Source organism: Python bivittatus, unplaced genomic scaffold (genome assembly GCF_059951505.1).
Source record: "Python bivittatus isolate LINGU-HERP-01145 unplaced genomic scaffold, Pbiv_v1 ctg000810_np1212, whole genome shotgun sequence".
In the NCBI taxonomy this organism is placed as follows: domain Eukaryota; kingdom Metazoa; phylum Chordata; class Lepidosauria; order Squamata; family Pythonidae; genus Python; species Python bivittatus.
Genome location: NW_028277111.1, coordinates 3,858,698 through 3,874,780, shown reverse-complemented (window position 1 = coordinate 3,874,780; position 16,083 = coordinate 3,858,698). Strand labels below are relative to the sequence as shown.

General features: G+C 48.1%; 1 protein-coding gene across 2 annotated transcripts in view; it reads right to left on the bottom strand.

Moving 5' to 3' along the window:
* Positions 1 to 2,661: 2,661 nt before the first annotated feature.
* The window catches only part of LOC103049541 (DLA class I histocompatibility antigen, A9/A9 alpha chain-like), a 78,434-nt gene continuing 65,012 nt past the window's right edge, over positions 2,662 to 16,083 (bottom strand). The window contains exons 6-12 of one of the 2 annotated variants that reach the window (XM_088129574.1): positions 12,903 to 13,178; positions 11,150 to 11,431; positions 8,340 to 8,432; positions 7,767 to 7,799; positions 6,964 to 6,996; positions 6,013 to 6,046; positions 2,662 to 3,533 (exon numbers count right to left, since the gene is read on the bottom strand). In XM_088129574.1, coding sequence (XP_087985700.1) covers positions 6,027 to 6,046; positions 6,964 to 6,996; positions 7,767 to 7,799; positions 8,340 to 8,432; positions 11,150 to 11,431; positions 12,903 to 13,178 — 737 coding nt within the window. In that variant the 3' untranslated portion in view covers positions 2,662 to 3,533; positions 6,013 to 6,026. Of the gene's footprint in view, positions 3,534 to 6,012; positions 6,047 to 6,963; positions 6,997 to 7,758; positions 7,800 to 8,339; positions 8,433 to 11,149; positions 11,432 to 12,902; positions 13,179 to 16,083 lie in introns of those variants that run through there. The other variant, XM_088129575.1, reaches the window with a different exon arrangement.

Genomic DNA, 16,083 nt, shown 5'->3' with positions numbered 1-16,083 from the left:
CTCAAAAGGACACTTGAGCCAGATTTGATTACTCCTTGGATGGGGCACCAACAAGAAATCCCAGTCCTGCAAGCTAGATGGGAAAGTTGAAATCTCCTGGAAGACTGTGCCAAGTGGCCTCTGCTGTGCTGCTGAGAAAACAGCATATGGGTGGTATCTCTGGGAGCTGAAATCCAGCTGAAGGAGACTTGATCTTTCCTTCTGGAATGGAGGGTGAGTAACAGGAACGGTGTTCCCCCTCCCCTGATTTCTGGCATCCTGGCCTTGCTGAGAGCCAGCCTGCAGGAAAATGGAAAACACAAAAGGCAGCCACTGTTGCAAGGACAATTCAGCAAAGCATGAAGTTTATCATCCTGGGGAATTAAGTGCAGGCATTTTTTAAGAGGACCACCTGTTCTAGCCCAACTCAAAGGAGACTTTTACTGTACTATATTTAGTGTTCTTCAACTTCTTGTTGAGTCGTGGCAACTGCCTGGACAAGTCCCTCTAGTTTTCTTGGCAAGATTTTCAGAAGTGGTTTGCCATTGCCTCCTTCCTAGGGCTGAGAGAAAGTGACAGGCTCAAAGTCATCCAGCAGGCTTTGTCCCCAAGGCAGGACTCGAACTCGCCGTCTCCTGGTTTCTTGACGTTCAAAAGCACCAAAACTTTTTCCCCTTTTTTCCTGCTGCTGCTGCTTTTGCATCCACAGAGGGTCCCAGGGCAACCCCGCTCTGCATGATTCTAAACACAGAGAGCCTGTTTAGACAGGCCCAATGGAGACAAGTCTCAGAAAAGGGTTCCTCCAAGCCACAACCCCAGGGCTGGTCAGGCTGCCTTTTCCTCAGCCCCTGCAGTGCCCCAGAGCAAGAATCCACCATATCCAGCAGGAGCTGATTCATCCGATTTCTTTTTTACCGACCCAGAAAGCAGCACTCACTCCAACGTCCTGCTGCTTAAGGCAAAATGCACAGTGAGGGACAGCCCTCCGTTTCCCCCTCAAATGACTCTGCAGCCTTTGCTTGTAACAACCTCCCTGCGCGGTAGACCCTCTGCTGTGGAACCTCTCCTGCCAGAAGACGTGTCCCTTCCTGCCAGCTCTACCACTTCCGCTCTCTTCTTGCGCATGAACAAGCCTTTGGGTGCTTGAGATCAGGAATTCACGTCCTTCCTTCGATACCCTCCAGGCTCAACATGTTTCTCTCTTTCTACTCTTCCTCACAGGAGCCAAAAACCCTGCTGAATGTTATTTAAAGAAAAATAAGGATGCTTTAATTTTTAATTCCAGCCTTTCTGCCACCCCCATCTCCTCTGAGCCATCTGCTTCTCTGGGGCAGGAGCAAGATAGGTTGCACTGGCTACAGGATGCTTTGGTCACCTCCCAATTGGACTACTGCAAGGCGCACTACATGGGGTTGCCCTTGAAGAACCAGAAGCTGCGATTGGTCCAGAATGCAGCAGCACCGCCAATTCTGGGCCTGTCTGGTACGCCCATGTTTCTTTGGGTTCCTGAGCTGCACTGGCTCCCAGCAGGCTTCTGGGTGCAACTCAAGGTGCTGGTTGTCAGCTACAAAGGCCTTCAGGGCATGGGGCCAGCCTATTTGGGGGACCACCTCTCCCCTATGGTCTCCACCCATCAGAAGGGCCATGCTCTGCGTCCTGTTGATTCGAGTGTCCTCTGGGGGACCTAGGAAGGGTGCCTTTTCTGTAACACCGCCTGCCCTCCGAAACACCGTTCCCCCAGACATTAGACTGAGCCCTGCTGGCCTTTCGTAAAGACATCACTTTCCTTTCAGGCACGGGAGTCGGGAGATAGTTCAGCCTGCGAGTTGTATGAATTTGTGGCTGACTACTTTATCCACGGTGCCTATTTTTATTTTTGTGTGTTGTGTTTAGTCTCCTGTTCTTGTTTTGATGTTTTTATTGTGTTGGCTGCCTAGAGCCATTTCTATGAGCTGGGCAGTCACATGTTCTAATAAATAAATATATTTCTAAAAGTTTGCATTAGTAGAAGAGGCTCAAATACCTACTGAATTCCCACAAAATGCTTTGAAGTCTCCTTTTTAGGCTGTCAAAGATGGCCAGCTCTTGGGGGCATCTGGGAAGCCCAAGGGAATGAAAGACCCCACCCTCGTCACTCCTCCTTGCCCAAACAGCTTCCACTGTAGTAGGAGGGACGTCTTTCCCAGAAATCAAGGGTCTCCCTGCTTTTGGGCCACAGCGTCAAATTGGACATTTAAAGAGCACAGAGTGGGATCTCTCAGAAACAGGAGAGCAGGAGAATCTGCCCTTTCACAAGGAGACCGGGATGGCTGGGCCGGTCATTGCACTCCTCTTCCCCAGCGTGGAAGTTGATGAGGCTCAAGGACCAGTCACTTGGTCAACAGCCGGAGGCAAAGGTGGATCTGAGGGAAACGCAGCCTCTGTTGCCGCAACCACCAAGCCAAAACCAAATAGCCATTTTGCAGAAGATCAGTTGGTGATGCTAGAGAAACACCTGAACAAAGGAGCAAAATGTCTTCCTCCTCCCCAATGGAGCAGACAGGAGCCACCCCAGTTCTCTCTCCTTCCAAATTCACTTTGGCTCCCCCTTCCTACCGCTCAAAGTGAAATTGGGGTCTCTGATCAACAAGGTGGGCCAAATCCCTCCTATTTCCAACCTCCCAAAACAGGCAACAACTGAGGTGAGAGGAAAACAAAATCATTTATTTTCAGCCAACAATTTTGGCAATCTTACAATATGTGTGTAAAGAAATATTATATAAAGCAAACTCCAAATGGCTCAGCTACTAGAGTTATTAAAAGAGGATAAGAAATACTTGAATGCATATTAATGTTTTTCTACAGAAAGCTGCAGTTTCAAAGAGACATATTGGCTTTCTTGACTGGGCAAAGCTGAACAATTAATTTGATGAATCAAAATATCCCCCAATATCTCTAGGAAACCACAGTGGTTAGGAAGGAAGGCTGCACAACTGATCTCATGATCCATTTTTCTAAATTATAAAAATCTATTAACTGAAGGCTAGAAAAGGTGTACCTTTCTCTGTATCTGAAGCCTGCCCTCAGTTGGTAGATTATTTGTTAAACTTTTGGAAAATCAAATATATAATCCAATTAATTAGGCAACAGATTAATTTTTTAAAAAATTAACTATTTTTTATGGACGAAATCTCAAAGCACACTTCAGAAATAGCATCTGAAAGAGGCATTTTCCCTTCCCATCAATGAACAGAATGCCCCTTCCAAGATGGTTTTTCTTGCAAGATGTTTATTCTACATATAAAAGCAAAGCCTTCCTTCATTCTCCAGATGATTCAACTGCATTTCCTTCTCAGGGGAGGTCCTAGAATTACTCCTGCAGATGAAAAAACCCTGATTTTCCCAGGCAAAAATCTGAACAAGGGCACTCATGAAAGACCCGAAATACATCCTAGTGACAGCCAGCTGGAAGGGCCTAAAGAGGTCCTCCTAAGAGAACAGCGTAATTCAGCAGAAGGTTGATCGCTCTTCTTTCCTCCCTCCCTACATGGGGAGTCTGCAGCCCCAAAGTTGTGCTACAAAGAGGGTGGAAAAAACAGGAGGGTTAGTTGGAGAGGAAGTCCAGATGAGAAACCCCAGAGTCCAGGCTGGAGGACCAGTGCTGATCATCAAGCAAAAGAACAGAATCAGCAGCCTCAAGAGAGGGAGATGGAGAGGAATCAGCTGGGTGGGATTTTGAAGTTACAAGAGGGGAAGGGCAGGGCTGTGAATGGCTGCTGGAGTGGGGGACCTCCTTCACAAATTATAAAAAGTATAGATGCCCTCCCCCCTCAAATATACAAAACCCAGTTGCCACCCAGTTTTGCCCCTGGAAGCAAGTGCAATAGGTTTCATGACCTCCAGAGAGCCCAGGTCTTCCTTCAGCATCTGGAGGGATGGATTCCCAGATGGACACAAGGAGGGGAGAGAAGCCTCCTCTCCATCCATGACTAGGACATTCAGGAAGTCCCCCTGCTGCCCCCTCCCTCCCCCCTGCACTGGGGACTCTCTGATCGCTGCAGGTCTCTGAGCTTTGTGAACGTGAGACAATCAGATCCTGGGAGGGGTCACAGTTTTGGCCTTGCAGAATGGCCAACACCATCTCCTGCTTTGGGAAGGGCCCTTCCTGGAGACAAGGAGGAGGAGAATAGGGTGCCTTCTTCCCTCAGCAACAGGGAGCAGTCAGGGCCCCTTCTGTTCCTAGCTGCAGTCACCTGTCATTTCCTTGGAAGGCAGAGAGGGAAACTGGAAACAGCCCACTCTCCTCCAACAAAAGGAACCCAGGGAGGAGGGGGAGAGGCTGACCCCTCCTGAGAGCCTCACCGCCTCTCCCCCAAACTCCTTGCCTTTCAGTGCTTTGAGATGAGCTGGAGAGAGAAGCAGGTTTCCCAAAGGATCTTCACCATCAATCAGTCCTTTGACCTGAAAGCCCTCACCTCCCTTCCTCCTCCCCCCCTCAATACAGCCCCCACTGGGGACACTCACCTGCCAGGGGGCTGCTAAATGGTCTTGTTGCTAGCAATGGAGGCGAATATGTGTAGCTCAGGGTTGAACTGTGGAGTCCTTGGGGTTCTCTGAGCTTGGTTCTTTTCTTGCAAATGTTTCATTACCCGGCTAGGTAACATCTTCAGTGCTAAAATGGGATGGGGTTTGCTCTCTATTTATGTGCTGTGGCCTGCCTTGTCAGTGCTGGTGGGGGTTTTGTTTTACTCCTCTGGCAGTTCCTTGATTAGGGTATTGTTTACTGCTTGCTTGTGTGCCTGATGGTGACCTTTGCTTATCTGGGTGATGATTGCTGGAGATGATTGCTGGTGACTGAATGCTGGTGAGGCGATCTTCTGATCTTTTCTCTCTTTTGAATAGTATGTAGATGTTGTTTATCTCTATGTGTCTGTTAACTGCTGCCTTGTCTGAATACCTGGCTTCCAAGAATTCTCTTGCATATTTGGATTTGGCTTGGTCTAAAATGCTGACAGTTTCCCAGTTAAAACTGTGGTTGAGTCTGTCCATGTGTTGTGCAATTAAGGAATTTTCATCATGTCTTCTGACTGCTAGTTGGTGCTCATGGATGCGCTCTGCTAGTCTTCTGCCTGTCTGTCCTACTAGTGTTTGTTACAGTCCTTACACTGTATGTTGTAGATGACTCCTGTTTTTTCTTCTTGGGCAACTGGGTCTTTTGGGTTACCTAGGGTATTTTGGAGTGATTTTGTTGGTTTGTGTGCTACAGAGATGCCATATGGTTGTAATAGTCTGTTGGTTTCTGAGTCATTTCTGATGTATGGCAGTGTGATCCTTTTCATGGCTTGTGTGGGTTGTGTTGTAGTAGGTTGAGTGGTCAGGCACTTTTTGATAAAGTTGCGTGGGTATCCATTTTGTTGGAAGATGTTGTACAGGTGGTCTGTTTTCTTTTTCTGCTGTTCTGGGTTGCTGCAGTGTTTGTGCTCGCTTGAATAATGTTCTTACACAGCTCCTCTTGTGGGAGGTCGGGTTGTTGCTTTGGTAGTGGAGTACTTGATTGGTGTGGGTTGTCTTCCAATGGACTTGGGTTTCTGATTTCCTGTACTTTCCTCTGCTGATGAGGATATCCAGGAAGGGTAGTGTATTGTTGTTTTCTTCCTCCCTGGTGAATTTTATTCCTTTGAAGATGTTGTTAATGGTTTCATGTGTCTTCTCTAGTTGTTTCTTTTTTATTACAACAAATGTGTCATCTACATACCGGATCCATATTTTAGGCTGTATGTGTGGCAGTGCTATAGCTTCTAGGCATTTTAGACCAAGCCAAATCCAAATATGCAAGAGAATTCTGCATATGCTGCAGAAATTCTGCAAATATGCTGACCCCTCCTAAGAGCTTCACCACCTCTCCCCCAAACTCCTTGCCTTTCAGCACTTGAGATGAGCTGAGACAGAAGAGGGTTTTCCCAAAGGATCTTCACCATCAATGGGTCCTTTGCCCTGAAAGCCCTCACCTCCCTTCCTCCTCCCCCCAATACAGCCCCCACCGGGGACACTCACCTGCCAGGCGGCTGCTAAATGGCCTCCTTGCTCCCTACATTGGGAAGAAAGACAAAGAGTGAGTCTCTCCCTTCTCCAGATCCTCTGAGGAGGAGGCATCTCTCTCTGCACCATTGAACCTCTTCAGCTCCACGAACCTCTCAGAGGAGACCAGGCTGTGCAACCAGAACAGTCGCTAATAACTGGGGCTCATGACATTTCGGGTGGTTTCCCTATTTCCCACCCCAGAGCTGAGGGGCTCTTTGCTCCAAAGGGGGCCAGGCTCCGCCATGCAGGCTCTGGAGCTGCCTTCCTTGCCTGAGTGAATGAGGCTGGAAATCCAACAGGGAGAGAATTTCCCTTTCTCCTCTACAGGAACAAAGCAGTGGGAGAAAAGTGAATTTTGTAACTTTGTTAAAAATCAAGGAAAAGAGAGGAGGTGGGAGAAAAGTGAACCACTTGATTTTGTACAGGGTAAAAGGAGGAAGAAGGAAAGAAAGAGAACAAAATTATTAAAATTGAAGGAAAAAAAGAGACTTTGGGAGCTCCTTGGGACAAGTGAAAAATAAGTAATTTCACTTAAACCCCCCTTTAATGAGAAACCGCTTTTCCAATCTGATACTGTTCATATACTGATGTAAAATAATTTTAGTTGTTTGTGAACAACTTGCCATCTAAGTAAACAGGAGAAAAACCATAATTCTCCCACCCACATTTAAGATATTACAGTATGCAAAAGGCAACAATATCAATTTAAATCTCAATAGATTTATCTATCCTTTCTTCTAGTTCTCTCCAAATAGATCCTGGTTTCACAGGAACCACACAAAGAGGGAACACATGGAGTGTGCATTAGGAGGCCCTTTAAAAAGAGGGGGGTGGGGGCTCTCCCTCTTTCCACCCCAACCCCCAGCACTCTTGCTAAGAGGCAGAATTGCTCTTCCTCATTCAGGAGCAGCTCCCTCGGCTTACCTGGGCCTGAACTGTAGGATCCTTTGTCACTCACTGGAAAAGAAAGAAAGAAGGCGGGGAGGTCAGTCCCTTCGCTGGATGGGAGGAGGTGGAGAAACTCACTCTTTCTGATTCCACTCCCTCCTTCTCTCCCCCCACCCCAAGTTTCAACCAAACTGCTTTAGCTACAAGAAATAGCAACAAATTCTTAACATACATCTATCCATCCGCCCACCTCGCCCACCCACCCACACTGAGCAATATTCCAGCAATTCTCCAGCCACAGGGTGCGGCTGAGATGAGGATACAGATAGCTCCAAAGTTTCTTTCTCCAGTCAGTTCATATTTTGAGAGCCTTGTGGTGGCAGAACAAGAGGAGATCCAGCTGGCATCTACCAAAGCTCCTTTTCTCCTAAATCCCTTCTTTGTTCACTACTTTTACGGAGTTTCCCGACCAGATTATGGTCAGTGGTAAAGGCTCCAGGCTAGAAAGCAGGCAACAGCGAGTTCTAGTCCCACCTCAGGCATGAAAGTCGGCTGGGTGACTTTGGCCCAGTCACTCTCTCTCAGCCCAACTCACCTCACAGGGTGGTTGTTGTGGGGAAAATAGGAGGAGGAAGGAGGATTAGATATGTTCACCTCCTTATTATTTGTAGAAATAATAAAGGAGGAATAAAAAAAAATCTAAGGAAAGGTAAAAAAGGGGACCCACCTTCTCCAGCTTACTTCTTGGGAGGAAGAACACACACACACCCTTCAACTGATGCTACCTCTGATCCCTGCTCTGAATTGGAGCTAACATGTAAAGAGGACAAATCACTCACTTAATGCTGCCTTGTAGCCTTCTTGATGTTTCTCTGCAAGGACAAAAATCAGTCAGAAATAAAAAGAACCCATCAGAGATCATCCAGTCTCTCCCTCCTACACAGCACCAGGAGATGTTGTCACAGTTGTTTACTCACAGCCTCACCTGGCAACTACTATTTAAGAGACACAGGAATATCCTCAGGCTGCAAACACACCACCTGATTTGCTCCAGGAGAGACCTTCTGCCTCTGAGATGGATGGAGGGAAATGGGGAAAGCAGCAGCAGCTGCGAGAGGAGGAAGATTTTCATTGAAATCCTCCTCTGCTGGTCTTTGACCAAAGCCTTTGAAAGGGGCAGAACCGCGATGCCGCCTCCCAACTAAGAAGAAGACTGGACTGTCCAGACCTCAGACTCTGCTGAGTCAAGACTGGAGTCCCAGCAAGAGGCCGACATTTCAGATGTTCCCAAAGAGGGCTGGGAAAACTGGGAAGAAGCTAGCCCAGAAGGAGCTCCCAAAGGGAGAGACTTGGGAGGAATCTCCCCATCTTCCTTCACAACCACCCAGCAAAGGTAGTTACAGGATACTTACTGAGAAATACCAAGATCCCAACAATCCCAACAATCACCAGGACAACAGCCACAACAGCCACAACGCAGCCAAGGATGAGCCCCAAGTTAGATTCTGGAAGTGAATTGGGAGAAAGAGCAGATAATTGATGGAGAACCCCAAACAATCATCCCCAGTAAGGGAGAGACCTAACACAGCCAAAAGACTGGAAATACCCCAAATTAAAAAGACTAAGGGCTCATCCTTACATCCCTCTAATTGTAGCATGAAGACCCCTTGCTAACCATGGTTAGAGGATGTTCCTCATGACACTGCCTTCGTCTCACACCAGCCCAGCCGAAGGCAGCTATTCATCTTTAGCTGCTCAGCTCAAAAGCAGCAGTTTGTAACCTTGTGGCTTGCAGCAGTTTACAGAAATAAACACTTCAACAACACAATAATATAAACTAAAGTAGGGAAACCATAAAAACATTTTTGTTCTTTTTATAGGCTGCCCCGATGTGTCATGACTCTGGGTGGAATTGGACAGCTCTTTTTTATTAAGCTGGAATATTTGCATTTTATTATTTAAAGTAAAAGGGCTCATATCCCCCCCCTTTTTTTTAAATATACATTTTCATTCTGTTCCTCTCTTGTAAGATTGGTCTGTCCCCAGAGCAGAAGAAAGGAGTGAATCCTCACTTCTACACTCTGTCACCTGGACAGGGAGTGGCATTATAGAAACTGTTTCAGCCTTTGCGTTTGGGGCTTTCGACTGCCAGGAAGGCAGCCCAGGAGGTGGGAATCCTCTTGCCTCACGCACACCCTGGGGTTAGGGGGAGGACCCAGGGAAGGCTTTTCTGTAATTTAAATCCATACCCTGTATTCAGGAATGAAGGACAACAGATTTTGTCCTCCATCTCCCTTCCTCTTATTTTGAAAAATGCTGTCACATAACCCAGCACCACCACCCTTTTCTCAAGGCAAAACATGCTGAGCTCCTTCTCTTCATCTACAGAGGATTTGGTTTCTAGTCCCTGATCAGCCTTGTTGCTCTACTGGGAACCTTTTCCAATTGCTCTGAATCTGTATTAATGGGTATTTCCCAGAATGGGCTCTGATTATAGCAGAACACAGTGAGAAAATTACCCTCAGAATTTGGAAGTTATCGTTGATTTGATGTAGCCTAAAACTGCACATAGCTTCTTTGGAGGTAGTTCATGCTTCTGGCTCATATTCAGTCTCCAATCAATCCCTATTACAATATCTTTTTAGCAAGCCAAGTATCCCCCACGCAATACCTGCACCTTTGATTTTTGCTTCCTAACCAAAGAACACTGCACTTAGAATCATACCATTGGAAGGAACCTAAGAGGTCAACTAGTCTAACCACCTGCTTAGTGCAGGATCTATTAAAATATTGAGATAGATGAGATTGTGCCTTTATTATTTCATTTGAGATTTCCCATCCTTCCTGGACACTGTTTCTTTCAAGTCTCTCTTCAATTTCATTCTGTTTCTCTCAGCTCATTCTGAATTTCACTTCTTTCTTTGAGTATATTAGCTCACTGAGTTTCAGATCCTCTGCAAATCTGATAACTATTTGTTCTACCTATTGACCCAAGTCATTAAAGGAAATATTGAAGAATAGAGGATGCAGGACTGATTCTTCTGGCCCCTCCATCTGATACCTTCATCCTGATGAGGAACCATCAATGGACACTCCTTGAGGAAGATGTTCCAGCCAGCTGTGGATCCCCTTAACTGTCAGGCCATCCGACCTCCTTTAATTTGCGGAAGAGGCCTCTGACTGCCTCCAAATGGCAGACAAAATGCCTGATTTACCATAAAAATTTAATCCCTTGAAACACCCAGATGACCCTGTCATCTTTTAGAGATCACTTGATCTATCTGTTTTCTATTTCATTCTGATCAACAACAAAAAGACAATAAAAGGACTTTAAAGTTCTCTTGCACAAAACTCATGACTCTCACTGAATAGTAGCCATGGCACTTGTGATTTGATACTTGGTAAAGAAACCAAAGGAGTATTATATTGTGCCTGGGATATCAGCATAAAAATAAAATGTGAACATTTTTTTATAATTGTGATGCTATCATCAATAAAAGACTGGTATTCTGCAGTTTTAGCAGTCCAGTGTAAAAAAATGTCAGTGGAAGTTATCAGCATACACAGAGTTGTTTCTGACACAAGGCTTTTGCTTTTGGTTTTAGGCTGAGAGTCAGGAATCCCAGTCGATCACTGATCATAAAATAATGTCTGCACCTCTTTCCTAGAGCAGCAATGCACAGTGATGTTTTGTTCTTTACAGGAGGAAAGCCGTGTTCGTCTATGATGGCAAAAAATCAGGCTGGAAGCCCCTTTTTTGACTACTGATGCATCAGTCCAGCCACTCTGTGCATTTCATGAAGGGAGCCACAGTTCACAAATTTTAATACAATTTGGTACTCAGAAAAGGGGCTACCTGACTCCTCCTGATTTTTGCACTGGAGAAATACTAAATAAAAGGAAACCTGTTTCTGGGGCTCACCGTAACTCCTCCTGCTCTGCTGGAGGCAGCAAACAGGGGTGGGAGAGAGGCTAAGGGAGGATCTGGGTGCATTTCCTCAGGATGGGCCAACCATTGGGGTGGGACTCAGCTGCTTCCTTTTAAGAACCGGAAGCCGATTCTACGGACTGTTCCCTTCATGTCCACAAACCTCAATCATGGGAAAAACCACTGAATTAAAGCTCAGGGGTGCTCACATCTGGACACAGGGGGATCAAATTTCTCTCCCACAATCCTCCACCCTGAAAAGAGCCCAGCCTTTCCCTCCCTGCAGGCTCTCACCCTTCACGGCCATGTCCACAGGCTCCCGGAGGCCGTCATGCTCCACGTGGCATTGATAGCGGTCCCTCTCCTTGGGATCGATCCGGATGCTGAGCCAGTAGTGGTAGGTCCCATCTGCATTGGGGGCCACAGACCCACGGAAGGTGTCCTGCAGCCAGACCTCCCCGTCCCTCCTCCAGGAGGCGTCGATCTCCTTGGGGTAGAAGCCATCCACGCGGCAGACGTGAGTTTCCATCCCATCGTCGGCCTCCATCCTGCTGCTCACAGTCACCACTGGGGCCTCTGCAGAAACGGCACCCCTGGAATTAACTCTGAGCCCCTCCAGAACCCAGAAGGGGGACGAGACACTTGACGGGCAGGAAAGTCTCCCACTACTTAGTTTTAACATAGGGATTTAACACTCCACACCTGCAGCGTCTCCAAGAGTTTTTGGAGATGCTCCAAATCGGGAAAGTGCTCAACCACAAGGACTCCTAATTTCCAGTCATTCCCAGTGACTAAGTCTGAAAAATCTCCAGCAGCGAATTGAGGCCCCAGGTAAGTTCCATGCAGGCTGCTATGAACTCTGACTGATCTTGGGCTGCTCCCTTCAGGGGAGGGGTACTGGAGATGCTCTTTTAAGTTCCCTTTCAAAAAAACAACACAGAAATTTCTCCCTACTTTTTGGGTCCTCTTCCACTCCCCCAAATCTTAGGCTGCTCCAGGCCTCTTTCAAGGGATAGAATCAAAATTTCAAGAGGAGGAGAGCCAGAATCAAAGCAAGGGGCTCAGGGCTTTTGGAGTTCCAGCCAGGTTAATTTGGAAAAGTGATTCTGCCTCTCAAAGGGAGGCAGAGAGAGGTGATGCCGATGGAAGAGAGACTCAGGCCTCCCAGGGCAGCAAGGGGCTGCTGGCAATGGGGGGGGGGGATTCCCCCATGGAGCCTAATCTCATCCAGCAGATCCTGGAAGGACCAAGGATCCCAGAGAGGGAAGCTAGAGGGGGAGGGGTGGTCTTGATGGGAAAATAATAACAAACTCACAGGAAAAAAAAAGGTAGAAGAATATTATGAGAGGAAGCCCTGTGGGGGTCAGAGTGTCCCTGAACGTTGAGATGGGGTTGTTTTGAGGGGGGGAGTCACTAAGTCAGAGTTAAAGAACCTTTTTGGGTTTTAAGGGAAAGATCCTTGGATTTTTTTCCCCCAGGAAAAAAAGACCCCTCAGCCTTGGCCTTTTTTGCCCAAGTGGGGGCACTGATAATGTCCTTTTAATGGTAGAAGTTCCCCCTAATGGTGGGAGTGGGAGGTGCACCATTAGGTGCAAATGGGAGGGAGTGAATGTGCGAATTTTGGATGTGGCGGGAAGGACAGTTGCTGGGAGGAAATCAAGGCCGCCCATCACACTTGGCCACGTTTTGGCTAGTGGTGGCTTCACTGAAGAACCCCAAGTGGCTCTGTTGCCTCCTCCTGGGCTGTGCACAGGACACTCCTAAGTGCATTTGCTGCCTGACCCAGACAGACACCTGCCAGGCCCTCAATTCTGGCCAGCCACACCTACAGCTTGGGAGGGCAGAGGCTGCAGTTCCTGGACAACGTAATGGTTGCCTGGCAATGGGAACTAAGCAGGGCTTCCCGCGTCCTGGAGAGGCAGGAAGGGGAGGAGGGGGATTCCCTCCCGGGCATCCAGGCTGCAGACCAGGGATCCAAAGGGGGCCAAACGTGTGCAAGAAATCCGGCCATAAAGGAGGAAAGTCCAGCCTGGGCCCAGATGCTCACCTGTCCTCAGCAGCGTCTCCTTCCCGTAGGACAAGTACTTCTTCAGCCACTCAATGCACTCCTCCTCTAGGTAGGCCTTCCTTCCATGATTATATCCTGGAACAGCATCCCATTTCCTCTGGGTGACCTGGGCATATGGCTCAGGAGCCACCCAGGTGAGGGTCTCCTTGTCGAAAGTGATGAAAGTCCTCCCGTCATAGCCAAAGCGCAAAAATCCTCCTTCGCTCCCATCTCCCTGGAGCTCACAGCCGTACATCAACTGCCAGGTGTGAAGGCCTGAAAGATGGACAGGAAGATGGTTTGGGGAGTCCTCTGGAGAGACAGAGACTCCCTCCCTGCAGGGACTTTGACACAGGACGGAGGCACTGAGAAAAGGGATAAACGGTTGGAAAATGAAAAAAATACATTTTTCTTCATGAAGCTCCTCATCCTGCCCCTAAATTGTATCTCAAGGGTCTCCAGACTCAGCTGCCCCTGACCTGAAGCCCTCCCAGGTTTCCCTCTGTCTTCTCCCTCCCACAAAGTCTCCTGGGCAAAAGGTAGAACAAGCAGTGCCATCTTGGCCTTGGATCCACAGAGCCCAAACTCCTCCATCTGGAGGGTTATCACAGAGACAAATGGCTAGAAGAGGAGCGAGGGGCAGAGGGCCCCCCAACCCCCATGTCAGGCCCCCCCAAGCTCCTCAGAAGCTTTTTCCTCAGGAAAAACCCCACTCCTCCTCCCCCACATCTGCCTTGGGGATCAGACTCCCACTGAGATTTTTGCATTCACAAACGCCCAGGATGGGGGCTCTGATTCCCCCCCCAAATTATATAGGGTCCAGTTCCCACAACCTTGTTTTCCCCAGAGAAGTCAACTGAGGGGTTCTTCCCCAGTTCCTCTGTTCCCCAAAGGAATGGGGGCTGGCAAGGGGTACCCCAGCCTCTGCCCCTTCATCCACCTCCTGGCCCAGAAGGAAAAGCGTCCAGGGCCCATGAGGGCTTGGCCCCCTGAAAATGGCCCATGTTGCTCTCTCAGGAGTCCTGCATGTCTGAGTAGATGCCCCCAAATCCTCCAAGAGGGAGAACCATTTCCTCACTAGCGTTCAAGGGAAAGAAAGTCCCCCAATTTGCCCCCTTTCTCCCCTCCCTTGATGTGAGACTGGGTCCCTGGGTCTCCCCCTGGATGGAGTCCCTGCTGGTAAGTCCTATTTTCGGTTCCCGGGATCGGAAAAGGCAGCGGAGGATCCCAAGGGGGACTGAGAAGAGATGGAGGCGCAGAAGAAACGGAGGGACGGAGCCTCTGCCATCTTTCTTTCTGCCGCTTCTTTGTGGGGGGAGTCTTGGGGGGAAGGGAAGGGATCCCAGAACAGGAACAGTTGCCAGAATCTGTGGCTGCAAAAGGGGACCAAGAATCTCATGGCATCAAAGAGGATCCAGTTGATCTGGGCTCCGACCAGAGAAGGAGCTTCGGACCGAAAAGGGCTGGATGGAGCCCAGACTCCACAAGAGATAAATCCTGGAAACATTCAGTGCAGGGGAAAATTACTTAAATCAATAAAAGTTGTGGTTTTACAGTTGAAATGTTTGATATCTGCTTATTTTATAGTTTTATGACCTTCTTACAGAATTATTCCTTATTTCTAGGTCTCTAGAAGTAGGCTGTCTATTTCTATGTCTTACTGCTATAAGTCTCATCCTATTTCTGAATCTGTCTTTATTCCTTTCCTTCTTTTTAAAGGCCGCCCTTCCTTCAGGTGCTCAGGGCAGCACATACAGTGTGCCCTCCTCCTGTCTCTCCACCACAACAACCCTGTGAGGTAGGTTGGGCTGAGAGGGTGGGAGTGGCCCAAACCCCCTCAGGGGGCTCGCACTACTTTTCCCTCCAGGCTTCTACTGCGGGCCCCCCTTTGAATTTCTGCACCTCCACCCTCTGCATCTCTCCCTTGGCTGGGTCTTCTTTGCCTGCGTCTTCACGGGAGGCAAACTGGGGGAGTCCCTGAGCCTTTGCTCTGTTCTCAGGAGTGGAAGCAGCTGAGCTGAGCCCCAGAGCGGTGACAAGAGAAGCAGCGCTGGGCCTTATGGACAAACTGAGCCTCGGCAAATGACCAGGCCCCCATGAGATCCACCCGAGGTTAGGAAGGATCTCAAAGCTGAGTTTGTGGACTTTCTCATCAAAATAGGCAACCTGCAGAGCCTCCAGAGTTGAGGACTGGAAGGTGGCCAAGGTAACTCTAGTTTTTAAGAAGGGCTCATGGGGAGATGCAGGACTTTACAGAGCTGCATGCTTAACATCTGTTCTGGGGAAGAATGTAGAAAGTGCTATTAAAGATAGAATTACCAAACGTCTGGAGACCCAGGCCTAACTCAAGGATACCCAATACGGCTTCACTAAGGGAAGGTCCGGTTTAACTAATCTGCTAGAGTTTTTGACGGGGTAATAAACACGTGGATGAGGGTGAGCCACTAGACATCACCTACTTTGATTTTGAAAATGTCTTTGATAAAGTCCCTTAGCAAAGACTTCTCAGCCATGGAATAAAAGGGTGGGTCCTCTTGTGGGTTTCCCAGGGTTTTGGCATAGAGCACTTCTTTTTAATAGATTTCTAAATGGTCTGGAATCGGGTGTGACTAGTGGAATATGCTGATGACACTAAAGGATTCAGAGTGGTAAAAACCCTAAGGAACGCAAAGAGCTCCAAAGGTTCTCTGCCCATTAGGGGAGTGGGCATCAAAACAGTAGAGGTCAGCCATTGTGACGCATGCCAAAAATCCAAACTCCTGATAGAAGCTAACGGGATCAGAGCTAGCTGGGACAAACAAGGAAAGAGAACCTGGAGTAAAGGGAAACAGTTCAATGAAGGTGTCGACACAGTGTGCATCCTCTGTAAAAAAGGCCAACAGTGTGCCAAGGATAATAAAAGTGGTATTGAAAACAGAGAGGCTAATATTGTAATGCCCTTATAGAAATCAAGGGTGCGACCACATCTGGAATATCGTCTACAGTTCTAGTTGCCACACCTCAGAGAGGATCCAAGGGAGCTGGAGAAGGGTCGGAGGAGGGGGACTCAGATGATGAAAGGGCTGAAGCAGCTTCCCTGTGAGGAAAGGTTGAGGCATTTGGGGCTCTTTAGCCTCGAAAGGAGGCAGACAAGAGGGGACCTGAGTGAGGTGTACAAAACCATGCATGGTGTGGACCAAGT